This window comes from Hypanus sabinus, chromosome 9, assembly GCF_030144855.1.
Source record: "Hypanus sabinus isolate sHypSab1 chromosome 9, sHypSab1.hap1, whole genome shotgun sequence".
Classification (NCBI taxonomy): Eukaryota; Metazoa; Chordata; class Chondrichthyes; order Myliobatiformes; family Dasyatidae; genus Hypanus; species Hypanus sabinus.
In genome coordinates, this window is record NC_082714.1 from 90,302,267 (window position 1) to 90,330,102 (window position 27,836).

At 44.6% G+C, this 27,836-nt stretch overlaps 2 protein-coding genes across 2 annotated transcripts in view; one reads left to right on the plus strand and one right to left on the minus strand.

The window, feature by feature from the left end:
• The window catches only part of rab13 (RAB13, member RAS oncogene family), a 59,956-nt gene extending 53,938 nt beyond the window's left edge, over positions 1–6,018 (minus strand). Inside the window, exon 1 of the mRNA XM_059980154.1 lies at positions 5,621–6,018. Coding sequence (XP_059836137.1) covers positions 5,621–5,744 — 124 coding nt within the window. The 5' untranslated portion in view covers positions 5,745–6,018. The remainder of the gene's footprint in view (positions 1–5,620) is intronic.
• A 15,407-nt stretch (positions 6,019–21,425) lies between these two features.
• LOC132399612 (small ribosomal subunit protein eS27) lies at positions 21,426–27,442 on the plus strand. Its single transcript, XM_059980155.1, has 4 exons — positions 21,426–21,564; positions 23,254–23,362; positions 25,628–25,738; positions 27,159–27,442. The coding sequence occupies exons 1-4, from the start codon at positions 21,559–21,561 to the stop codon at positions 27,185–27,187; spliced, it is 255 nt and encodes an 84-aa protein (XP_059836138.1). The 5' UTR covers positions 21,426–21,558; the 3' UTR covers positions 27,188–27,442.
• The last annotated feature ends 394 nt before the right edge of the window (positions 27,443–27,836 follow it).

Sequence of the window (27,836 nt, forward strand, 5' to 3'; positions counted from 1 at the left end):
TAACACCACATTGATAGGATGCAAAACTGGGTTGAGAAGTGGCAGATGGAGTTCAACCCAGAGGAGTGTGAGGTGGTTCATTTTGGTAGGTCAAATATGATGGCAGAATACTTTTAATGGCAAGACTTTTGGCAGTGTGGAGGATAGGAGGGATCATGGGGTCCGACACTCAAAGCTGCTGTGCAGGTTGACTGTGTGCTTAAGAAGGCATGCGGTGTATTTGCTTTAAGCAACCGTGGGATTGAATTCAAGAGCTGAGAGGTAATGTCACAGATTTATAGGACCCTGGTCAGACCCCACTTGGAGTACTGTGCTCAGTTCTGGTCGCCTCACTACAGGAAGGATGCAGAGAAGATTTACAAGGATGTTGCCCGGATTGGGGAGCATGCCTTATGAGAATAGGTTGAGTGAACTCGGCCTTTTTTCCTTGGAGTGACAAGAGGATGAGAGATAATCTGATAGAGGAGTACAAGATGATGATAGTCAGAGGTTTTTTCCACAGGGCTGAAATGGCTAACATGAGAAGACACCATTTTAAGGTGATTAGAAGTAGTTACAGAAGAGATATCAGGGGTAAGTTTTTTATGCAGAGAGTGGTGAATGGGCTGCCAGCGATGGTGGTGGAGGCGGATACAATAGGGTCTTTTAAGAGATAGATAAGTACATGAAGCTTAGAAAAATAGAGGGCTCTGGTAACCCTAGCTAACTTCTGAAGTGAGTACATGTTTGGCACAGCATTGTGGGCCGAAGGGCCTGTATTGTGCTGTAGGTTTTCTATGTTCTAAATTGCATAAAATATGTCAGTAATATTAAACCTGATATTAAACTCTACACAGACTCATCATGCCTTGACCCCAACCAGGACTGGTTGCATTCTGTGGAATTTAAAAAGTAAAGGAAATGATCTGATGAAACTTATTAAGGAATGGGGGAGAGAGGGTGGAGAATATTTAGGGAATATGGCATTGCATGGGTCTTAAAAATTATCAGAGCTACAGTCTCAGTATGGGACTTCAGAAACAATCCTACATGAAGAGAAATAGAGTCATAGAGTACCTCAGCACAACACAGGCCCTTCAGCCCATCTAGTCCATGCTGACCTGGTCTTTCGCATCATCCCAGTTACCTGTATCCTGACCATAACCCTCAATACTCTTCCCATTCATGTACATATCCAAACTTCTCTTACATGTTATAACTGAACCCACATCTACCATTTCTGCTTACAGCTCATTCTAAGCTCTCACCAGTCTCTGAGTGAAGTTGTTTCCCATCAGATTCCCTTTAAATATTTCATCTTTCACTCTTAACCTATGACCTCTAGTCCTAGACCCAACCTGAGGGGGAAAATGCCTGCAAGCATTCACCCTATCTACACTCTTCATAATTTTGAACACATCTATCACATCTCCCTTCATTCTCCCGAGTTCAGGGGGAATGAAGTCCTAACCTATTCAACCTTCCTCTACACTCAGATTCAGATGCACTAATTTATGACATGTACATCAGAACATACAGCGAAGTGTGTCGTTTGTGTTAACATCTGAAGGGTGTGCTCTGGCCACACATTCTGATGCCATTGTAGCCTTCTCACAGCATTCAACAGAACAGCAGCAGCACCCACCCATCAAACACACATAACATCAAACCCCCCCAGACATTGTCTGCAGATTTTGAAGCTTATTGATATCTTTCCTGTAGGTAGGTGATCAGAACTACACACATTACTCCAAATTAGACCTCACCAACGTCTTATACAAATTCAACATAACATCCCAACTCCTGCTCTCAATGCCCTGATTTATGAAGGCCATTGTGAAACTCTTGCCTGGAAACAGACACCGCTGGCAGTCCGATCAATTGTAAATGTCGAGACTAACGGTCTCGTAATTATAAGGTGGCATGGGAGCATAGTGGTTAGCGTGATGTTTCACAGTGCCAGCAATTCCTGACTCTGTAAGGAGGTTGTAGATTCTCCCCATGACTGTGTGGGTTTCCTCCGGGTGCTCCGGTTTCCTGCCACGGTCCCAAAGATGTACGGGTCAGGGTTAGTAGGCTGTGGGAATGCTACGTTGGCACAGAGGTGTGGTGACACTTGTGGGCTGCCCCCAGCACATCCTTGGATGTGTTGCTCATTGACGCAAACGCTGTATTTCACTGTGTGTTTCAATGTATGTGATAAATGAAGTTAATCTTTAGTCTTTAAATCACAACCTCCCCCCCCACCCCCACCAAGTGTGTGGGCGAGGGTTAGTTTTTAAACATCTTTCATAGTTCCCTGTAATCTGAACAAAAAGGAGATAGGCCATAGCTCAACTGTGATTTCACTAAATAGAATAGGCTCAAGGGGCTTATAATGGCCGCCTCCAAATATTGTTTTTCCATCTGGGGAAATTGTGGCAAGGTAAGGGTTAACTTAATGTCCAGGCAAGGAGATAGATTGCAGATAGATTGCAGACAGCCCAGGCAAGGAAGGCCTTTGAAAAGCAGAGCTTCCCTTTGCACAGCAGATTCCTAGAGCGATTTTCACTTACTGAGATGAGATAAGAATGTAAGTGAAGGATGCGAAACACACTCACCAACTAAGGGACAATCACTTCACTAACTTCAAAATATCACTGGTTGTCAATTTATAGTTTCTATTGATTTTTAACATCTGTATTCTGAATGGAGATTGATTTTGTAAGTAAGAAATTCAAATATACATATTTCACCAATATCTGTTAGTCAATTCTGTACTAAGATGGTAGTTTTCAGTTAAGACTGTGGTGACGGGGGCCACACTGTTCTCCTTGTGCACAAATGAAGTGTGAATGAGGAATGAATGCAAGTGTTCTGAGCTCAATTAATGGGGGACAACACTTCCAGCTCAAGGCGCAGAGGACAATTACAGGAAGAGACAGAAACAAGAAAGGGAAGATAAGAGGCCGAAAGGTGATCTTACACAGGTGTATAAAATCCTGAGGGGCACAGATATGGGTGAATTTTCCATGGTTGGAGGAATCAAGAACTAGAGGGCAGAAGTTTGAGAGAGGGAAGATTTAAATGGGACCCAAGGGCCAACCTGAGAGGGTCGTTAGTTTACAGAACGAGTTTATGGAGGGGTTGAGCCAGGTATATTAACAACACATAAAATTTTGACATGTACATGGTCAGGGAAGGTTTAGAGTGATACGGGCCAAATGTAGGCAAATGGGATTAACTAAAATGAGCATCACTGATATGCGGTCAGACTCTTCGTGTGTCGAAGGAGCTGAATGACTCTATACTGGTGTTAGAAAATTTGTGAATCCTGTAGGATTTTCTCTGTTTCTGCATAAGTATGACCTAAGATGTGATCAAATCTTCACACATCTTTAAACTAGATAAAGAGAACTTAATTCAATAAACAACACAAAAACATGACACTTGTTCATTTATTTATTGAGAAAAATGATACAATATTACATGTATTTTGTTGGAAAAAGTTTGTGAACCTTTGCTTTCAGTAACTGGTGTGACCCCCCCCCCCCCCACCCGTACAGCAATAACTTCAATCAAACATTTCCAGTAACTGTTGCACATTGGCTTGGAGGAATTTTAGGCCATTCCTCCGTACAAAACTGCTTCAACTCTGGGATGTTGGTGGGCTTCCTTGCATGAACTGCTTGCTTCAGATCCTTCCACAACATTTCCATAGGATTAAGGTCAGGACTTTGACTCAGCCATTCCAAAACGTGAATTTTCTTATTTCTAAACCATTCTGTTGTTAAGTTACTCTTGTCTTTTGGATCATGTCTTGTTGCATTATCCAACTTCAGGTGATGGACTGCTACCCTGAAATTTTCCTGTAAAATGTCTTGACACAATTTTGAATTCATTGTTCCTGCGACAACTGCAAACTGTCCAGGCCCTGAGGCAGCAAAGCAGCCCCAAACCATGATGCTCCTTCCACCATGCTTCACAGTTGTGATGAGGTTCTGGTGTTGGTGTGCAGTACCCTTGTTCCCCCAAATGTTTAGAGGTGTGCATTTCTACCAACAAGTTCAACTTTTGTCTCATCTGTCCACAGAACATTGTCCCAGAAGCTTTGTAGAACATCCAGGTGGCCTTTTGCAAACTTGAGACATGCAGCAATGTCTTTTTTTGGAGAGCAACTGTTTCCTACATGGTGTCCTTCGATGAACACCATAGGCACTTGAACAAAGACTTGAGCAAGTTCTAGCGATTTCTGCAAGTCCTTTGCTGTTAGCCTTGGGTTCTTTTTCACCTGCATCAGCATTGCATGGTGTGCTCTTGATGTGATTTTTGCAGATGCCCACTCCTAGGAAGAGTAGCAACAGTACTGAGTTTCCTCCATTTGTAAACAATATCCCTTACTGTGGACTGAGGAACACTCAGGACTTTAGAAATGCTTTGTAGCCTTTTCCAGTTTCATGCATCTCTACAATTCTTCTTCTGAGGCCCTCTGAAAGTTGTTTTGATCAAGGCTTGGTGCACATAAACAGATCTTTCTTGAGAAGAGCAGGCTCTGTCAGTAACTTGACTTTGTGTGTCTTTTTTTAATAGACCAGGGCCCCTCTACAGCCCACACCTCTAATCCCATCTCATTGAATGGAACATCTGACTCCAAATAGCTTCTGTAGAAGGCATTAACCCAGAGGTTCACATAATTTTCCAACAAATAAATGTAATATTGGACCATTTTTCTCAATAAATAAATGAACAAGTATAATGTTTTTTGAGTTATTTGTTTAATTGGGTCCTCTATCTAGTTTTAGTTTCTGTGAAGATCTGATCACATTATAGGTCGTATTTATGTAGAAATAGAGAAAATTCTACAAGGTTCACAAACTTTCTAGCCCCTCTGTCTTCAGACAATATTCTCATCAATGATAACCACTGGAAATTCTCAGTAGGTCTGAAAGGAAATGGGGAGAAGGAAACAAGACTTAATGCTTCAGAAATACTCTCCATTTTTCTCCCTGTGGGCACTGACTTGATCTGCAATGTGTTTCTAGCACTTTTTTTCTGTTTTTAGTCTCAAATTTCTACCACCATGGTTGAGTGTGTTCCCATTCTGGTTAGCAGGCAGGGAAGGGGCTAGCAGTAGGGTTTAGTAACACGCATCTTTTAGAAAGAAAAATACACAATATACCTTGTGGTCTTACAACAGAGGGAGAGAAACACATAACACAGACAGTGGTGAATAAGTTGTCAGTGATCGATTTTCCCTGAGTCTCCCTTTCCCCTGCAGAAGTCTGAAATTTACTGAGCATTTAAGCACAACAGAACAGGAGAGACAGAGAGACTGAGAGAGGGGGTGGACAAAGAACTCAGAAATGTCTCTCAGATGAATGGTCAGTACATTATTAACATAAAAAAGCAATGGATCTTTTCAGACTGGACACTGACTCATTCACACATCCCTAAATGTCTTCAGTATGTGGGGGAAAAAAAGTTTAAAAATATCCATAGCAACTTTTCCCCTTTCATTCTAAAGCAAAGTTTGTTTTGATCGATTGTTTTGGGAGAAAGCACCAGCAGGCCAAACTGACATGACAAGGAAGGAGAGAGTGGGAGTGAGGGAGGGAAAGTGGGAAAGGGGAGAATAGTTTTCCCAAACTTTTTACTAACTCACCAATGGTAGAAATGTAAGTGCTATTGAAGTTGTCATCGGCGAAGCGGATAATGAGACAAGTCTTTCCTACCCCGCTGTCTCCGATCAGCAGTAGTTTGAACAAATAATCGTACGCTTTCGCCATCTTGAAGCTAATTTCTTTATGAAGCGCTGTGTGTTTTCTTTATATATACAGGGTGGGGGAAGAAACGCTCTTTCTCCCTCTCTTACTTCCACATCCAGGAGTGGCTTCACCTCCGCGTACTAACATTGGACAAAACCTCTCCTTCTCAGGCAGGACGTTTTGAAACCAAACTATCCAGAATTTATTAGTTTCTCTATTTCTATTACTGATAGAGGGTAATTCGTGTCAGGACCTTCCTGTTTGGGCGAAAGGAACTTTTTTTCCCGAAAAAAAATTTCGCGAAGTTTTGGACGCCGCTCAACTTTCTTAAAGGGGAGGGGTGTAGGAGTCGGCTAATTTAAAGGTTCCCTACCACTGCTTCACTTTCGTTGAACAGGGAGGCGGATAGTAGCGAAACTAATCACTTTTGGAAACTGACACCAAGACGGGGTCTTCTCAATATTTATTTGATGGACGTTGCTTTGCTGTCTGTGTGAGCTTGTTGTGCATAAATGTGAAATTATTTTAACCCACATTAGTGTCGTGTTTACCCATGTTTTGTTTCATTCTTTACCCCCTTTCCATCTTTGACCTACAGACGAAGATAGCACGACAGTGCTTCTACTTCCTTAGGAGTTTGCAAAGATTCGGCATGACATCTAAAATTTTGACAAACTTCCATGGATGTGTGTTGGAGAATCAGAATCAGAATCCGGTTTATTATCACCGGCATGTGATGTGAAATTTGTTAACTTAGCAGCAGCAGTTCAATGTAATACATAATCTAGCAGAGAGAGAAAAAAAATAAAACAAAACGTAATAATAAATAAACAAGCAAATCAATTACATATATTGAATAGATTATTTTAAAATGTGCAAAAACAGAAATAGTGTATATTAAAACAAGTGAGGTAGTGTCCAAAGCTTCACTGTCCATTTAGGAATCGGATGGCAGAGGGGAAGAAGCTGTTCCTGAATCGCTGAGTGTGTGCCTTCAGGCTTCTGTACCTCCTCCCTGATGGTAGCAATGAGAAGAGGGCATGCCCTGGGTGCTGGAGGTCCTTAATAATGGACGCTGCCTCTCTGAGACACCGCTCCATGAAGATGTCCTGGGTACTTTGTAGACCAGTGCCCAATATGGAGCTGACTAGATTTACAACCTTCTGCAGCTTCTTTCGGTCCTGTGCAGTAGCCCCTCCATACCAGACAGTGATGCAGCCTGTCAGAATGCTCTCCACTGTTCAGTTCAGTTTCATTTAGTTGTCATTTAGAAACCACAAATACAAAGCAGTTAAAAAATGAAACAACATTCCTCCAGAATGATATCACAAAAACACATGACAAAACAGACTACACCAGAAAATCCACATAACATTTGGTAATCCCCAAATCCAAAGTCCAGAGAGGCTGCTGCGTATTGAAGGTTTTGAGTGTATTTGTTGACATGCCAAACTTCTTCAAACTCCTAATAAAGTACAGCCGCTGTCTTGCCTTCTTTATAACTACATCAATATGTTGGGACCAGGTTAGATCATCAGAAATCTTGACACCCAGGAAGCTGCTCACTCTCTCCAATTCTGGTCCCTCTATGAGGATTGGTATGTGTTCTTTCGTCTTACCCTTCCCCAATATATATATTGATTGGTTGCATTGTGAATAGAATGGAAACACCGATACCTTTTAATGGAAAATACTACAAAAAGTAGTGGATATGGCCCAGTCCATCACGTGTAAAGTCCTCCCCACAAGTGAGTGTATCTATTTGGAGCACTGTCACAGAAAAGTAGATTCCACCATCAAGGGCCATGTTCATCACCATCCAGACCATGCTCTCTACTCATTGCTGCCATCAGGAAGAAGGTACAGGAGTCTCAGGACTCACACCACCAAGTTCAGGAACAGATATTACCCCTCAGTCATCAGGCTCTTGAACCAGTGGGAATAGCTTCACTCAACTGTTTCCAAAACCTATGGACTCACTTTCAAGTACTCTTCATCTTAGGTTCTCGATGTTTATCAATTATTTATTGATTGTTTTTGTTTGTCTCCTTTGTATTTGCACTGTTTGCTATCTTTTACACATTGGTTGTTTGTCTGTCCTATTGGGTGTGGTCCTGAAATAAAACCAAAGGAAAAGAGTTTTAATGAAGATGATGGTCTTGCTTTGAGTAAGAACTGGAATTTGACTGCAGATGAGGTGGGAAACCAGAAATCTGATTGAATGAGGACTAATCAATCAGGAGGGATGGACTACAGGGGTATAAATACCACTGGACTAGACTTATACAGCCATCATCCCTGAAGAAGATGCAGAGTTTGTCATTGAAACATTAGTTATAATCGATACCTGTATCTGGCTGGAAGCCTGAGAAGAGTTTGTATGAAAAAGTATGGATACTGATGAAAGAATTAGGATTCCAAAGTGGCTCTGTTTGCATTAGATAGATCAATATTTTATAGACCCCAAAGGAAATTACAGTGTCACAGTAGCATTACATGTGCACAGATATACAGATATTAGAAGTAGAAAGAATTAAAAAAAACCTCAAGCAGTCTAACAGGAGGGGGCCATCACTTCTCCTGTTATAGGTTGACTCATTATAGATGGGCAAAGTTCAGAATGACCTCACATAGTGCTCTTTGGAGCAGCACAGTTGTCTTAGTCTACTACTAAATGTGCTTCTCTGTTCAGCCAAGGTGGCACGCAGAGGGTGAGAAACATTGTCCAGAATTGCCAGGATTTTCTGTTGTGTCCTTTGTTCTACCACAGCCTCCAGTGTGTCCAGTTTGACTCTTATAACCTTTCTAATCAGTTTATTGAGTCTGTTGGCATCACCCATGTTGGTGCCATTGCTCTAGCACACCTCCGCGTAGAAGATTGTACTGGTGACAACAGGCTGGTAGAACATGAGAAGGAGAGGCCTACATACTGCCAAGAACCTCAGTCTCCTCAGGAAGTAGAGGTGACTTTGGCCCTTCTTGTACAGAGCCTCTGTGTTGGTTCTCCACTCAAATCTGTCATCCAGGTACCTGTAGGTCCTCACACATCCACGTCCTCACCACCAACAGTAACAGGGAGCAATACAGGCTTAGTCTTCCTAAAGTCCACCACCGTCTCCTTCATCTTACTGATGTTTTGCTGCAGATGACTCAACTTACACCATTTGACGAAGTCCTCCATGAGAGCCCTGTATTCACCCTCCCATCCTCTCTTTATACACTAACTACTGCTGAGTCATCAGAGCATTTCTGCAGATGACATGACTCAGTGTTGTATCTAAAGTCCAAGGTATACAGGATAAACTGGAAGAGAGCCAATACAGGCCCCTGATGCTGCTTAGAGCCATGCCTGGCCCACAGCTCTGAAACTGCACAAACTGTGGTCTGCCAGTCAGGTAGTCCGTTATCCAAGATACAATGGAAGTGCCAACCTGCACTGAATGGAGCTTTTCCCCCAACAGTGAGGGCTGTGTGGTATTAAAGGCACTTGAGACATCAAAAAACATGATCATCACAGTGCTGCAGTAAAAAAACTGTGCTGTGTGACTTCATCCCTACTGAGTTCCTGATGTGACTCATCTCTGCCCCTTCATTAAACAATCGGTAAATATCAGAATAAACATCAAGGCAATTTTTTGAATAAGAAGAAAATTTTCTGAGAGGAGGAAACAGAAATTTGAAAGTGGGAATTTAATAATTACATAATTACACTTAATAATTACAAAATTAAGTTGAATACAATACCTTTACGGAACCTGTTTTTGTGTGTGATACGTGACCCTCTGAAATGTGTTTTATTCTGAGATTCTAAAGGCAACAACTTTGTTACCAATTGAGGCTATTCCAAGTGAGGCAGCACCACCTGTGATTCAGTTGGGGGTCATCTGTTGTATCTGGTGCTCCCACTGTGGCCACCAGTGTACCAGTGAGACTCAATGAAGACTGGGACACCGCTTTGCCAAGCACCTACACTCCAACTGCCAGAACAGGATCTACCAGTGGCCACTCATTTTAATTCCACTTCCCGTTCCTGTTCCGATATGTCTATCCATGGACTGCTCTACTGTCGCGATGAGGCCACGCTCAGGTTGGAGGAACAACACCTTATATTCCGTCTGGGTAGCCTCCAACCTGATGGCAATGACATCGATTAGTCGAACTTCTGGTGATGACCCTCTCCTCTCCCTTACCATTCTTCATTCCCATTTTCCTCTCTCATCTTATCCCTTTACCTGCCCATCACCTCCCCTTCTCTTTCTTCCATGACCTTCTGTCCTCTCCTATCAGATTCCCCCTTCTCCAGCCCTGTATCTCTTTCACCAATCAACTTCCCAGATCTTTACTTCACTCCTCCCCACTCCAGTTTCACCTCTCACCTCCTACCTTCCTCCCGCGCCCCCCCCCCCCCACCTTCTTACTCAAACTTCTCCTGTTTTTTATGGTCTCAACCCAAAGTGTTGACTGTTTACTCTTTTGCATAGATACTGCCTGGCCTGCTGAGCTCCTCAGACATTTTGTGTGTGTTGTTTTACACCACAATTTAAATTCAGATTGGATAGACAATCATAGCAAGACGTTGGGTGAGGCTGCGTTAGACATAGAAGACATTGGTAGGATGTTTTGGAACACTGTGTTCAGTTTTGGTCACTCTGCTGTAGGAAAGATGCCCCCAGCTGGAAAGAGTGTAGAAGAGATTTATGAGTATGTTGCTGGGACTCGAGGGACTAAGTTATGGAGAGAGGTTAGGGAGGTTGGTAGTTCTTGCAGTGGAACATAGGAGAATGAGGGGTGATTGCAAAGAGGTGTATAATATCATGAGGGACAGGTAGATAGGGTGAATGAGGGAAATAGGGTGACAGGAGAAAGAGGGGTGATTGTATAAAATCATGAGGGACATAGGGTGAATGCAAACATTCTTTTCACAGGGTTGGAGATCCAAGAACTAGAGGGCTTAGGTTTAAGGCGAGAGGGGAGAGGTTTAATTGGAATCTGAGGGGCGACTTCTTCACCCTGCAGGTGGCCAGTATGTGGAGCGAGCTGCCACCTTAATAACAGTTTAAAGACATTTGGATATGAGCCAAAATGGGCCAATAGGAATAGCTTGGGTGAAGGGCTGTATAACTCTAGCCCGGCTGCGAAGGGTGGGGGGGTTGGGCAAGGGGCTAGCTAACCCTTTCCCATAAAAACCCAGAGCTATAGAAATGGCAACAGAAGCTCCAAAAACCTCATCCCTGGGAGAGGAAGGATCTTCGCAAAATGAGTTACACCTGGTGACAGATTGAATGACTAACTCTGGCAAGCTGCTGTTGGCAGCCAATGCCTCAGTAAGAGATGATGGGCTTATGAGATGGATGACCCTGTGAAAAGAACATATTGTGAAGGAAGTGATACAAGGGAGATTTTATCATCGTCTGATTCCAAAGGATAAAAATCACAACTGACATATTCAATACTGTGCTGAGGGAGTGTTGCGCTACGTGAGGGGAGCACTACACTGTTGTGGGACAGTGCCCCTCTGTAGAAGAGGGTGGGCTACAGAGGGGAGATCCAGCACAGAGCCAGCTCTGGCCTATTACAGAAGCACTGTTGAACTGAAAAACCTGCTTTTCCATAAGAACAAGTGGGGTGGCGGTGGTGTAGCAGTTAGCGTAATGCTCAACAGCACCAGTGATCCTGGTTCAATTCCTGCACTTTCTTAAAGCAGTTTGTATATTCTCCCCATGACCCAGTGTTCCTCCGGGTGTTCCGGTTTCCTCCCACAATCCAAAGATGTACTGGTTAATAAGTTAACTGGTCACATGGGTGTAATTGGAGGATGCGGGTTGGTCGGGCTGGAAGGGCCTATTGCTGTGCTCTACCTCTAAGTAAATAAATAAAAATAAATAATAAATAAATAAGAAGAAGTGGGCAATACGTTCATGGCTAATCTGAAACATTGCATCATCTCCTCTACCTCCCTCAATTCTATTAATAACCAAATATTTTTCAGTTCCTCTGGATATCATCAGAAGAGTTGGAGGGAGTTCTCTCTGCTGATCCAGTCCCTGTATTATCCCTCAGTCAGCCTCACTAAGGAGATCAAAGTTCAAAGTAAATTCATTATCAGACCTGACATGCAACCAATGTGCATAAAGCAGAGAAATTGAAATACAAACAAACAAATAAATCAATAACTATTGAGAGATGAGTTGTAGAGTCCTGGAATGTGAGTGCATTGGTTGTTCAAGTTCGAGTTTATTGTCATCTGACTGTACAAGCAAATGAAACAATGTTCCTCTGGACTGTGGTACACCCACAAAACACACATCAATCTTGGTACATAAAACAAAATATTATCACAAGTTAATAAACTATAATTCAAAGTGCACGCAGTGCACAGCACAGGTAAACAGTAAATATATCACTGTCCCAGTGGTGAGACCTTGGTGGTGGCAGAATGTTCATTAGTCTCACAGCCTGAGGAAAGAAGCTGTTACCCAGTCTGGCAGTCCTAGTCCCGATGTTCCTGTACCTCCTCCCTGATGGTGTGGGTCAAAGAGATCGTGGGATGGGTGGTAGGGGCCCTCAGCAATGCAGCTGGTAAATGCCACAAACAGGAGGAGGGAGATCCCGCTGATCCTCTCAGCAGTTTTTTACTATCCGCTGTAGGGAGGTGGAAGCAGTTTAGCATTGGGGTAAGTTTAGTTATCCACGCTGGTTCAGGAGCCCGATGGTTGTAGGGAGACAAGCTGTTCTTGATCCTTCTATTGTTCCCAGGGACTTGTTTCCAAATTTTACTTCGTGATTTAAATCTGCAGGTTATATTATTTATTTCCAGTGTGATTCTGCTAAATTTCATAGAACATTGAACAATACAATGCCAGCACAATACAGGCCCTTCAGCCCACAATCTTGTGCTAACCTAATAATCTTATATCAAGAGATTTAATCTCTGCATCCAATATAACAACTCAGCAAATGAAGCTTAGGCTTCTCTCTCATTACACTGAACTTCACGGATGTTCAACCAGTCAGCAGCTCAAAGTCAAGGCTACAGTTGAGTTTATTGTCAAGTACGTGTATGCACAGGTGTAATGAAAAACTTACTTGTGGCAGCATCGCAGGCACAAGAGAAAGATGTACAAGATGATAAGAGGACAGAGTATAGAGTGGACAGCCAGAGAATTTTCCCAGGGTGGAAATGGCTAAAATGAGGGGGGCATAATTTTAAGGTGATTAGAGAAAAGTATAGGGGGTGTCAGAGGTAAGTTTTTTTTCCACACAGAGAGTGGTAATGCCCTGCCAGGCATGGTGATGGAGGCAGATACATTATGGGCATTTACGAGACTCGTAGGCACATGGATGTTAGAAAAATGCAGTCCATGTAGGAGGGAAGGGTTAGGATTGATTTCGGAGTAGGTTAGAAAGGTCGACACAATATCGTGGGCTGAAGGGCCTGTACTGTGCTGTGATATTCTATGTTCTGTTAATTATTTAGAAATTTTACAAAAAAGAGCACCAATAGATTTTTAAAAATTCAACACACACAAAACGCTGGAGGAACTCAGCAGGTCAGGCAGCATCTATGGAAATGAATAAACAGTTGACATCTCAGGCTGAGACTTTTCTTGAGGACAGATAAAAAAATTAGTGCCTTCTGCTCAAACCCTTTGGAGTTCATTATAGTTATTCAGCACAGAAGGAGGCCCCCATGTTCATCAAGAACCCAAGTTTACCAGTCCAATTTAGCAGCATTTAGTCCACAGCTTTCTATGCCTCAGCAGTTCAGTATGACTTGTCTACATACCTCAGTTCAGTTTATTGTCAAAGTATGCATGTACAATACAACTCTGATACTCATCTTCTCCAGATAGCCATAAAACACAGAAAAAACATGGGACTTGTTGAAAGAAAAGACATCAACTCCCCCTTCCCCTGGCATGGAAAAGAGAATGAAAACTAAGTAAAACTCACAACCCCCACCCCCTCCCTCACATAAAAACTAACAGATTGCCCACATGAAAATGACAGCCAGAACATCAAACCCCAAATCCGCAACCCGCTCCCTTGCAAAAAAAAGTGACAGTAACATCAAAACTCCAACCTTCTCCCACACAAAAACCTTCTGGCACACATTTATAGGAAAGGTAAAACATACAACTGAGTTTATGAAAAACTTTACATAAACAGACAAACACAGAATGCTGGAAGAACTCAGCAGTTCAGGAGAGAACCTGAGTTCTTGCAGCATTTTGTGTCTGTTGCTCTGGATTTCCAGCATCTGCAGAATTTTTTGTGTTTAACTTAAACAGACAAAGAGTGACAAACTACCAACGTGGAAAAGAAGAGAATATGTGTCGTCTTCGTGGCTATCCCTCAAGGTCGAGGATGATGGTTTCGTTCTGTTTCCACAGAGTGAAGACGCTTGTGCGTGTATTTGTTTAACGTGTACTTGACGTTGCACTCCAAGAAGTACACGATACTTCACTAATCAACCAACTGATTCCAATGGCGTGGAAACCACGATGAATGGAGCTGATGGATTTGTTACAGCCTTCATCGCCTTCACAGCTGTTGAGTTCGAGGTAACTTCATCCGCCTGTTCCACCGTTGAGGTCTTGGTTGGATTGTTCTTTGTCAGGGACCTCACCCTCGACCTTACTACCACGGGTGACCCTACCAGGAGCAAAGCTCCAGATGGCATCGCTCTCGGGATCTCAGGACCACACAAGCTTCTCCACCATGACAAGATGACAATCCACGGACAAGAGAAAATATGTAAATAAAAACATACTGAGAATGTGAGTTGTAAAGAGTCCTTGAGAGCGAGTTTGTCGGTCATGGAATCAGATCAGTGAGTGAAGTTATCCACACTAGTTCAGGAGCCTGATGGTTGAAGGGTAACAACTGTTGCTGAACCTGATTGTGTGGGACCCAAGGCTCCTGTACCTTCTATCCTGTGGTGGTAGTGAGAAGAGGGCCTGGCCTGGATGTTGTGGCTTCATGACAGACCACATTGCAATCACTGCAAAAAAGCTGTTTTCAGATCTCCCCTAAATCTCAGCGTAAACCTCCGGTTGAAGATGTTGCTGCTGCCGTGTAAATATTCCAACCATCCATCCAATCCAGCCCCATCTGACAAATTCTGTACAGCTTTATCAGTCCCCTTTGGGAATCTTGTAGAAACCTACAGATTAGATGCAGGAAGGAATCTGCCCCTGATGACGGGGGAGACCATGAAGGTCCAAGATGAGGAGAAACTTCTTCCTCAGAGAGTGATGAACCTTGTATAATCCTCCATCACAGTTACACCCACACAGTGTAGAGGGAAAAGAGATGGTAACAGTCTTTCCCCAGGGGTAGGGGAGTCCAAATCTACAAGCAATAGATTAGGATGAGAGGAGAAAGATTTAAAAGAGATTCGAGGGGCAACATTTTCATGCAGAGGGTGATAAGTATGTGGAATGAACTGCCAGAGGAAGTGGTTGAGGCAGGTACAGTGGTAAGAAACACTTGGACAGGGAATGGGTGCTCTCTGTGTAAAAACCTACCTCTGTCATCTCCCCTAAGTCATCATGGCTTTATGCACAGTAAGTTAGGTCTAACCAATCTGATAGAGTTTTTCAAGGAAGTTACCAGGAAAGGCAAGGCAGTAGATGTTGTCTAGCAAGGCCTTTGACAAGGTCCCACATGGGAAGTTGGTCAAGAAGGTTCAGTCACTTGATGAGGTAGTAAATTGGATTAGACATCTACTTTGCAGAAGCCAGAGAGTGGTTACAGATGGCTGCATCTCTGACTGGAGGCCTGTGTCTAGTGGTGTGCTGCAGGGATTGGTGCTGGGTCTGTTGTCGTTTGTCACCGACATTGATGATCTGCTTGATAATGTGGTTAACTGGCTCAATAAATTTGCAGATGACACCAAGATTGGGGGTGTAGTGGACAGTGAGGAAGGTTTTCAAAGCTTGCAGTGGGATCTGGACTAGCTGGAAAAATGGGCTGAAAAATGGCAAATGACATTTAATGCAGACAAGTGTGAGGTATTGCACTTCAGGAGAACAAACCAGGGAAGGTCTTACACAGTAAATGATAGAAGGATCAAGGAATACAGGTCCATAATTCATTGCAAGTGGCAGCAATGAATCTTGTTATGACATGGTCATAAAGAAAGCTTTTGGCACATTGGCCTTCACAGATCAAAGTACTGAGTTAATGCCCTTTAACGTAGAAGATAGAGTAAATTTGATAGAGGTTCAAAAAATTAATACGGGAATAAGCATAGAACATTACAGCACAGAAACAGGCCTTTTGGCCCTTCTTGGCTGTGCCAAACCATTTTTCTGCCTAGTGCCACTGACCTGTACCTGGCCCATATCCCTCCATACATCTCTCATTCATGTACCTGTCCAAGTTTTTCTTAATTGTTAAAAGTGAGTCCGCATTTACCACTTCATCTGGCAGCTCATTCCACACTCCCATCACTCTCTGTGTAAAGCAGCCCCCTAATGTTCCCTTTAAACTTTTCCTCCTTCACCCTTAACCCATGACCTCTGGTTTTTTTCTCCCCTAGCCTCAGTAGAAAAAGCCTGCTTGCATTCACTCTATCTATACCCATCATAATTTTATATACCTCTATCAAATCACCCCTCATTCTCCTACGCTCCAGGGAATAAAGTCCTAACCTATTCAACCTTTCTCTGTAACTCAGTTTCTCAAGTCCCGGCAACATCGTTGTAAACCTTCTCTGCACTCTTTCAACCTTATTAATATCCTTCCTGTAATTTGGTGACCAAAACTGGCCTCACCAATGCCTTATACAACCTCACCATAATATTCCAACTCTTATACTCAATACTTTGATTTATAAAGGCCAATAGACGGGGTAAATACAAGCAGACTTTTTCCACTGAGGTTGGATGAGACTACAACTAGAGGTCATGGGTTAAGGGTGTAAGGTGAAATGTTTAAGGGAAACATGAGGGTGAACTTCTTCAACTTCTAAGGTGAGAGTGTGGAACGAGCTGCCTGTGCAAGTGATGGATGCGGGATTGATTTTAACATTTAAGAGAAACTTTGTTAGTAACGTGGATGGGAGGGGTATGGAGGGCTATGGTCCAGGTACAGATGGGACTAGGCAGATTAATAGTTTGGCACAGACTAGATGGTCTGAAGGGCCAGTTTCTGTTCTAAAACTCTAAACTTTCCTTTAATCACCTTAAAAGGAAGTTCTCTGCCATTAGTCATTTCTGACCTGAGAAAATGCCTCTGGTTATCCACTTGACCTATACCTCATCATTCAGCTTTGTTAAGTCACCTCTCATTCTCTTTTGCTCCAAAGAGAAAAGCTGTAGCTCGCTCAACCTATCTTGACAAGACAAAAGACTGAGGGGACATTAGGTTGAGATTTATAAAGAGCTATAGAGTGTGGAAACAGGCCATTTGACCCCTCAAGTCCATGCTGTTCAGAAAGATCCCCGCATTCCCATCAACCCTCTAAGGAGGAGCTTAGGAGACGATGGGGCCTAACAGCAACTCCTTTGCTTACATCTTCAGAAGCAGCTCTATTTCCATCTTTAATATCTCTATTTTTCCCTTTCAGGGTTCTTTTGAAGACTCTGACCTCGAGTTACATGCTGACTTTGGCTCTTTGTGGGAATGGGACCCGCTCTCGGGATCTCACGTCTGGCCATTATTCGATACACCAAGGATGCGGCCTAGAAGACGAGCGCACCTTCGGAGTTTCAGGATTACGTGGCTCTGGAGGCGGGCGGACTCGAGGTCGGTGCTTTTGCAGGAAATCGATGTGTCATGGAAGTACACGGAAGATGGAAAGCAGCAAGCTGGCTGCCAGAGACCCGAGTTCTTTGGGCACAGAGCTCGGAGAAAGCAACACAATGGACTTTTAACGTCGTAAATCAGCGAGTTGTTTGTTATGTCTCTCCACTTGCTGTGAGATGCAGACACCTCTTTTCCCTTATTAGTGGGGGGGGGGAGGAGGAGAGAGAGAGAGAGAGAGAATGTCAAATACTGGGTGAACAAGCAGCCTCTGCGGTACTGCAGTCTGTCTCTTTATGGATGCTTTGCTGCAGCTTGAGTGCTTGGTGGGGGGTGCTGATGCTTTTTTGCTGGTGGGGGAGGGAGCTGTTGCCTTGCTGCTGTTTGTGCGTGGGAGGGGGGCTTTGGGGTCCTAATATTTAACTGTCACTCATTCTTAGAACCCTCCTGATGCTCTACAACCCATTGGGGCAAACTACAGTGGTGGTTCAGCCTCCCAACCTGCATGACTTTAGGATGTGGCAGGAGATTGGAGACCCTCCAGGAGAGTGAAAGGGAGAATCAGTGAACACCAGACTGTACCCGTGATCCCCGAGTCTGCAATCTGATACCAATGTACAGGGTGCTTGAAAAGCTTTTCACTATACAGCTGACAACAGTGTTCAGCTCAAAACAAGCGACGATAAAGACGAACTCTTAATGCCCGAACTTCACTTGTCTACTTGCTCTGCAGCTTCTCTGTAACCATAAATTCAGAAAGGTGTTGGGAAGGTCACTTATCACAGCCAATTAACCTACTGCTGTTCTGTGGATGGGAGGGTAGACAATCTCTGCTCCGAGTGCACTCCAGGCTGGGTTCAGCGGACTCGGAAACAGCACCACAACCACTACACTGGTCTGTTCACCGGGAAGGCTCCACAATGGGTGGTCACAACTTCCCAAAGCATTACCAGCACCGGCCTACCCGTCACCCAGGACATATAGACAGGAAGGTGTTAGAAAAGGGTCAGTAACATCACCAACGATCCCATCCACCCAGCTCATGGAGTGTTTGTCCCATATAAAATTCTAAAGGGATTGGACAGGCTAGATGCAGGAAGGTTGTTTCCAATGTTGGGGAAATCCAGAACGAGGGGTCACAGTTTAAGGATAAAGGGGAAGCCTTTTAGGACCGAGATGAGGAAAAACTTCTTCACACAGAGAGTGGTGAATCTGTGGAATTCTCTGCCAAAGGAAACAGTTGAGGCTAGTTCATTGACTATATTTAAGAGGAAGTTAGATATGGTCCTTGTGGCTAAAGGGATCAGGGGGTATGGAGAGAAAGCAGGTACATGGTTCTGAGTTGGATGATCAGCCATGATCATACTGAATGGCAATGCAGGCTCGAAGGGCCGAATGGCCTACTCCTGCAACTATTTTCTATGTTTCTATGTTTCCCATCAGGGAGGAGGCTACGTACAGTAGAATCCACACCAGGACCACCAGACTCAAAAAGAATTACTTTTCCCAAGCAGTAAGGCTGATCAACATCTCCACCCACTAACCCACCCCTCTACACCCTCACCACCACTACTTTATCATTCCCTGTCAGTCACCTCATGTATAGACACTCCCGTGCTTAGCGTCACTTTATGGACATACAATCAATTGATGTATATAAGCCTTTTGTGTTTTCATTTGTGCTGCATCGGATCCAGAGTAACAATTATTTCATTCTTACACCATGTACAGGAAACGATCTTGAAGGCCATAAGATATAGGAACAGAATCCAGCTATCGAGTCTGTTCCTCCATTTGATAGTGGATGATTTATTATTGCTCTCAACTCCATTTACCTGACTTCTCCCCTCATAACCTTTTACACCCTTATTAATCAAGAACCTATCAACCGCTGCTTTAAATATACTTAATGATTTGCCCTCCACAACCACCTGTGACAATAAATTCCACAGACTCTCCACCCTCTGACTAAAGAGATTCCTCCTCAACTCTGCTCTAAAAGGGTGAGTCTCTGTCCTGACGACAGGCCCTCTGGTCCTGGGACCAGTGGACTCTCCCACTTTAGGAAACATCTTCTCCATCCCTCACTCTATCAGGGCCTTCCAATCTTCAGGGTGCAATTAGATTACCCCCTCCCTTATTCTTCTAATCTCCGGTGAGTACCAGTCCAGAGACATCAAATGTTAAGGGTAACTACATACTGCATTCTGTTATTGTTTGTCCTTCAATATACTTACGTTTTGGAACTTTCTGTCTGGATGGTACACTAAGAGTTTTTTATGCGACAGTTACCAGGATCAAACAGACTGTAGTGACAGGATCTAGTCGGAATTGGGTGCGTTTATCTTCAGTTTCCCCCCCCCCCACCCAGTTATGACAACCTAAGGAACCTGTCATTAAATAAAATAGAGGAACCACTCAAACTTCCACCCAAGCCAGTGACACATTCAGATGTTAAACATAGAAAATAGGTGCAGGAGTAGGCCATTCGGCCCCTTGAGCCTGCACCGCCATTCAGTATGATTCATTATTCAGTATGATCATGGCTGATCATCCAACTCAGAACCATGTACCTGCTTTCTCTCCATACCCCCTGATCCCTTTAGCCACAAGGACCATATCTAAGTTTTTCCTCATCTCGGTCCTAAAAGGCTTCCCCTTTATCCTTAAACTGTGACCCCTCGTTCTGGACTTCCCCAACATTGGAAACAACCTTCCTGCATCTAGCCTGTCCAATCCCTTTAGAATTTTATATGGGACAAACACTCCATGAGCTGGGTGGATGGGATCGTTGGTGATATTACTGACCCTTTTCTAACACCTTCCTGTCTATATGTCCTGGGTGACGGGTAGGCCGGTGCTGGTAATGCTTTGGGAAGTTGTGACCACCCATTGTGGAGCCTTCCCGGTGAACAGACCAGTGTAGTGGTTGTGGTGCTGTTTCCGAGTCCGCTGAACCCAGCCTGGAGTGCACTCGGAGCAGAGATTGTCTACCCTCCCATCCACAGAACAGCAGTAGGTTAATTGGCTGTGATAAGTGACCTTCCCAACACCTTTCTGAATTTATGGTTACAGAGAAGCTGCAGAGCATGTAGACAAGTGAAGTTCGGGCATTAAGAGTTCGTCTTTATCGTCGCTTGTTTTGAGCTGAACACTGTTGTCAGCTGTATAGTGAAAAGCTTTTCAATCACCCTGTACATTGGTATCAGATTGCAGACTCGGGGATCACGGGTACAGTCTGGTGTTCACTGATTCTCCCTTTCACTCTCCTGCAGCGTCTCAAATCTCCTGCCACATCCTAAAATCCTGATGAAGGGTCTCGGCCTGAAACGTCGCCAGTGCTTCTCCTAAAGATGCTGCCTGACCTGCTGCGTTCCTCCAGCATTGTGTGTGTGTTGTTTGGATTTCCAGCATCTGCAGATTTCCTTGTGTTTGTCAAGAACAGTTACCACTGCTCAACAATCAGGCTCTTGAACAAAGGGGATAATTTCACTCAATTATTGAGATGTTCCAACAAGCAATGATCTCACTTTAAAGGCTCTTTTATCTTATTTCATGCTCTCGTTATTTATTGCTATTTATAATTGCATTTCAACAGTTTTATGTCTTCTATGTTCTTGTTCTTTCATTGATCCTACGTCGCACCGGGCACCTGGATTTGGAGTATGCCCGCAGGAAAAATAACCTCAGCGTTGCATGTGATGACAGGTATGCCCCCGATAATAAATTTTAGTTCGAACTTTTTAACTTTGACTGGGGAGTTGCGTTAGGGACTCAGATGGGCCAAATATCCTGCACGATAACCATGGATTCTACGATTCCTAACAATGATTTTTAATTCGTGTATTGGAAATGTAGTAATAGAGGAATGTTAACCAAAAACAGTATTTAGCATAAAATAAACAAAGGGTTTGGGACAAATTGCAAGCACCGGCAAGACTGACCTTCCCAAAATGGCGGGAGTAGGCGACTTCCCGGTGATGACGTATTGAAACTTCCTGCCCCTGCGCTTCGGGAAACCCTGTTATATCCGGGTCCCTGGACAGGCTTCTTCCTTTTACCACGGCGGCGAGTTGACGCCAAGATGCCTGTGAGTGGCGTCGACAGAGGGATAGGGGCTAAAGGGCGGCAAGAGGCTCGCCAGAGGCCGGCGGGCGGGCGGAAACAGTCGGAGAAGATAGCTGGGGAAACTGGGCGGAGGGCTGGCGGGTGTTTACGGACGGTTCTCCCGTTCTGAGGTCGTCGACGCGTGTCGGGGCCCGGGCCCGAGCCCGAACATGGCGCGTCTCCCCTCTCCTCCCCCCCCCCCCGCCCCGCTCGAGCTGGAGGCCGCCGCTGTCCGGGGAGCTGGCGCGCGCGGCTGGGGATCCGCCAATCGGCGGCCTCGGGGCCGCGGCGCGAGGGGAGCGCGATCCCCACCCCCCCGGTCGCCCGTCGCAACGGCGCGCGGGCATGCTAGGTGCGCGTCGGCAGAGGAGATTTAAAGGGGAGGTGCATAGGGCGATCTCGGACCGTGGGGTGGGTGGGGGGTCGCAGTGAGAGGGGATCGCACTTCTGGGGCGAGGTGTTTTACAAAGCGGCTCCACGTTGCCGTGGAACTTGGAACACGCCGACCCCGAGCTGGGCGCGGGTGGGGTGGGTTGCATGCTGCTACAGGCCTTTGATGTAAACTTTGGGATGGTACCCAGTTGAGGATGACAACCTGTGACCTCAGTGTTAATCGAGATGTTGTTGGGACAGGTTTAAAGGGGATATTCGAGGTGATTGTGAACTGAAATCGAATTAAAATTAAGGTATTGTGATAATAAGCTGTTAATTATTAACCTGTACGTTATTTTCCAGAGGATCTTTGTGATCCTTAGCCGTAATAAAACAGGGAGAGAAGTAGGGTTGATTTCAGCCTTGTTTTGTTTTAAAGTGTATTTTAAACTTGTAATGTTTACTGCTGAGCTTTGAATCTTCTGTTTAGTTTTTAGCAGTTGGCTAGCAACTTAATTGGAAAATAGCCACGCCTTCTAAGATTGCCACTTCAATAATGGCTTAATTTAAGCCGTTTTTCCTGATAAAAGGTTTTCAGCAGATGTTCTCTTGCAGGACAGAGTTGGCACAAAATGCAGCTGCCGCAGACCTGTTGGGGGTTCACATGAGCCTTGTCTCTTCTGTGTTTTGCTATTTTCAAGGCTGAATCATTGCCAGTGTCTAAAGAGGGGAAAACATCATCTGGAAGACAGGGGTTTGACAGTGATGCGAATAAGCACAGAAGCAAATGAGACTTGGGGCAGATCAGCTATGATCACATTGGGTGGCAGAACAGGTTTAAAGGGCCTTGTTGTAGCTATTACCATGAGAATCCTCTGGAAAATAATCTACAGGTTAATACTTAACAGTATTTCATCAAAATATCTCTTGATATGGTTCCAGTTTGCAACCGCCTCCGGTTTCCCCTTCCAACCAGTCCCAACAAAATGTCAAAATTGCAAGGCAGAACAGGTTTATTGCCATTTATAACATTTAATTTCCACAATGTCTAAAGAGCAAGGAAAACTCCCTGGTGTGTCAGCCAATGTTCTATCACTCTGTTGATGGCAGTAAACTGATTGCGCCATCCTGCTTTCTTTAGGTTTGATATTGGGTGCTGGGGGAGGCTGTAAGAATTGTTCCAGTGCACGGCACGGCTTGTGTGCTGATCAATAAGTCCTGTGGGAGGACTCCAGCTGTGGGAATGACTGTTGAAAGACATGCCTGAGGCTTAGTGGCTGACATGTTGCTCTCTCTGCAGTTGGCAAAAGATTTGTTGCACCCGTCTCCTGAGGAGGAGAAGAGGAAGCACAAGAAGAAGCGTTTGGTGCAGAGCCCAAATTCCTATTTCATGGATGTCAAGTGCCCTGGTGTGTATTTCTCTCTTCAGTACAGGGACTACAGTGATGGTACAGCTTGGGTGTGATTATTAACTTGTGAACGAAGCTTGTTTCTCTTCCCACCTGGATGTAGTTGTCACTTGCAACTCAGAACTGACTTGTGATCATGTTCCAATTTCTGAAGTACACACCTTCAGAAGAAATTTCAGTGTTGGCCTGTCCTTGGAGTGTGTGACAGGACAGAGTAGAGGGAGCTTCATTCTGTCTGTTCCCGGGACGGTGTGGAGGGATATTCACTCTGTGTCTGACTCTGGGAGTGTGTGATGGGACAATGTGGAGGGAGTTTCACTCTGTGTCTGACCCTGGGAGTGTGTGATGGGACGGTGTGGAGGGAGTTTCACTCTGTGTCTGACCCCGGGAGTGTGTGATGGGACAGTGTGGAGGGAGTTTCACTCTGTGTCTGACCCCGGGAGTGTGTGATGGGACAGTGTGGAGGGAGTTTCACTCTGTGTCTGACCCCGGGAGTGTGTGATGGGACGGTGTAGAGGGAGCTTCACTCTGTGTCTGACCCCGGGAGTGTGTGATGGGACGGTGTGGAGGGAGTTTCACTCTGTGTCTGACCCCGGGAGTGTGTGATGGGACGGTGTGGAGGGAGTTTCACTCTGTGTCTGACCCCGGGAGTGTGTGATGGGACGGTGTGGAGGGAGTTTCACTCTGTGTCTGACCCCGGGAGTGTGTGATGGGACAGTGTGGAGGGAGTTTCACTCTGTGTCTGACCCCGGGAGTGTGTGATGACTGGTGTGTCTGAAGGAATGCACAATGGCGAGTCAATGTGACAAGGAATAACCAAGAAATTTGATTAAGACTGGGAATGTGGCAGCATCTTCTAGAAGAGGATATAATTGGTTTAGAAATTGTTTGGGCTTTCATTTGCCTAAATAGAAGCCCTCAACTAATGGGGGAATGGGAGGAGAGAGCATGTTTTGTGATATGAGCTTTTCGAAGTTTTTGATCATTTTCTTAATTTCAGTGCTTCAGTGGAGACTGTTCAGTCCATCAGGTATCTGTTGACTTTTGGTGCAATCCCAGCTGTCCTAAGTCCCCTGATTCACCACCTTCACAGTGGAGTAGTTTACATGGCCAGTTAACCACTGTGCTCGGTGAATGTACTCTGGGATGTAGGAGACCCGGGCACCCTAAATGTGTACTGCAGTCTGGATAGACAGGAACTGATTAGGAATAGTTGGTGCTTTTGTGTGAGGTTAGTTGTGTCTAACCAACTTTAGAAGTTTTTGAGGAAGTTACAAGGAAAATCAATGAAGGCAAGGCAGCGGATGTTGTCTGCACGGACTTTTTAGCAAGGCGTTTGACAAGGTCCCATGTGGGAGGCTGGTCAAGGAGGTTCAGTCACTCAGCGTTCAAGATGAACTAGTAAATTCAGTTCGACGTGGCTTTGCGTAAGAAGCCAGAGAGTGGTAGTAGAGGGTTGTCTCTCTGAGGCCTGTGATTAGTGAATGCCACAGGGATTAGTGCTGTTGTTTGTCATCTGTATCAGCAATCTGCAAATTTGCAGATGGCATCGAGATTGGGGGTGTGGTGGACAGTGAGGAAGACTATCAAAGGCTTGCAGAGCATCAGGACCAGCTGGGAAAATGGTGGGTGGAATTTACTGCCGACAAGTGTTGGTCCTGGATGGTGAATGGAATGGCACTGGGTGCAGTAGAACAGGAATCTGGGTATTACAGACCCATGAATTCCTTTAAAGTAGCAATACAGGTAGATAGGGTGGTAAAGGGACATTTATAAATCATTGTATTGAGTATGGATGGTGTGTTGAAATGGTATAATAATGAGGGCTATAGATATGGTAAATGCAAGCAGACTTTTTCCACTGAGGTTGGGTGAGACTACAACTAGAGGTCAAGGGTTAAGGGGAACTTCTTCACTCAGTGGTGAAGGTGTAGAACAGGCTGCTAGCATGAGGTGAATGTGGGATCAATTTCAACATTGAAGAGAATTTCAGGTAGGTACTTGAGGGGTGTGGAGGATTATGGTCCAGGTGTAAGTGATGGGACTAAACAGATTAATGGTTTTGGCACGGACTAGATGGTCAGAAGGGACTACTTCTGTTTCTGTGCTGTAATGTTCTACCACTCTACAAGGTGAGAATTTTTGTATCCCAAGCAGGGCAGGGTTAAACACAGGTCCCTGGATTTGTGAGGCTGTGGCATTAACAAGTGTGCTGCCTCAGGTTTGAAATACGTTTGCTCTGATTCTTATGTTTTTCTTTCCTAGGCTGCTACAAAATCACCACTGTTTTCAGCCACGCCCAGACTGTAGTGTTGTGTGTGGGATGTTCGACTGTTCTCTGTCAGCCTACAGGAGGAAAAGCAAGGCTAACAGAAGGTGTGTGACACTTGGTTGACATGTATCAGCTCTGTGTGGTTGTTGTCTCCAGTGTACTGAGATCTTGAGAGAGACGGCTGTGTGCTGGGGGACTACTGTGGATGTGGCCCATGTGTAACTGCTAGAAGATCTTGGGTTCCTTGTGCTGACTGTCCCAATACTCGCTTATCCACATTTTAGACTTGGATGGAAATGATGCTGCTTCAAATAGGGAGTTTTTCCAGTTTGGCCCCATTTCCAGTAATTCTTAAGTTCATGGGGGAGAAAAGCACAAGGAGTTACTTTCACGAAGAGTCTAGTCATCCTGCTTCAGGTGCAGGTAGTTCCATAGTGTAGTAGTTAACACTTTACAGCACCAGCAACCCAGGTTCAGTTCCCACTGCTCTCAGTAAGCACTTTGTGCATTCTCCCTGTGACCACGTGGGTTTGGTTATTGAGTTGTGGGCATGCTCTTACTGGCATCGGAAGTATGGTGACTCCAGCACATCCCCAGACCGTATTGGTCTTTGTAATGCAAATGATGCATTCATTTCACTGTTTCAGTATTCTCGAGACAAAACTAGTCATTGGTCTTTGATGGGTTAAGATGTGAGTACCTGGAAGGACAAGCTCTCAGGTTGCTGGGCTTGGCCTGCTCCTGTGGGCTGTGACCCAAGAGGTGAGAACTCGCTGATGGGGGTGGAAGGGGAGAGAGGGTGGGGTAGGTGGGGATCTTTTGAGTTGTCCCTCTTGCTGCATTGGGGCTGCCAGGGTTGTGAGTGCTGTTAGATCTGGTGATTCTGATCCAGAGGTTCAAGAATTGTGTAGAAACCTTAGCCAATTTTTAAAAAGTTCATAACAGAAATAACGGTAATTGATCCACTTTATTGGGTGGGGGGGGGGAGAGAGCAAGGAAGAGACAAAGAATAAAGCCATTGATTGTCTTGTACTAAAAACTAGATCAGGCATTCCAGTGATGAGGAATAACCTGTTGAATAACTGGGTTCAATAGTGTGACACCGACTGTAGAGAAACTTCTAGAAAAATACAGAATTGGCTAGACTATAAGTGCTGAAAATTCACTGAACAATTACTTATGTAAATACATAAAATATATGCAAGCATTGGAAATTTTTACACTCCAAGAGCACTGAGTTGAGTGCTTAACACTAAGACTTGGTTCAGAGACTATGCGGACTGGAAGTTGCAGTAAGATTTGAGTCTTTCCTGCAGGGTCTGTGGATGTGAGTGTGTGTCTGGATAAGGTAACTCATAGAGGAAAGGGAGCTCTGCTGAGGTCAGGTCACAGCCCTTGTGAACATGTCAGGCAGCTGTCCTTGAACACTGGCTGCTCTGCTCTTGCCCTATAGGTGCTGGAGCTGGTGTCTTATGATGCCTGTAGTTGGAACAAGCTCTAATGGGTTTTTCCTTTCAATTGCAGGCTGTTCGTTCCGGAGAAAGCAACACTGAAGTGAAAATTTCCATTTGAGGAGGAGGATGGGTAGGCTGGGCCACTTCCAGAGCTGGGTATTGGGATCCGGAGCAACATTGTTTTACTTTGTTGGCATCCGGGCATCAGCCTGGGAGTGTCACTGCTGAAGTAGGACTTGTGCCACTGTGCTGTGGCCTTGGCTCATCTGCTTTATGTAGACTTCCGATCCTCTTGCTGGTATTGAGTTCTTTGTTAGAAATGTCAAATAAAATGACGTGATGTATTGACTTTTACCTGTGGCTTATTTACTTTGTATCAACTGTGTCTGAAGCCAGTCAGCAAGTTGGGTATTTGGCATTCCACTGAACAGTGCCCAATCCAGACTTAACCTGCCCATTTCCCTCCACAGATGCTACCTGACCCTGAGTTCCTCCAACAGTTTTGTTTTGCTCCTGATTCCATATGCAGAATCTTGTCTCAGACCTCTCCTAACAAATTTGGTCTTGGGCAGTATCCAGTGAGCTCTTATCTAAGTTGCAAGGTTGTAGATTGATACTCTGCTCCATAGCCTTTAATCAGAATCAGGTTTATTATCACTGATGTATGTCATAAAATTTATTGTTTTGTTTCAGCAGTGCAATACATTATTAAAAGTTACAATAATATATAAATAGTGCAATAGGAGTA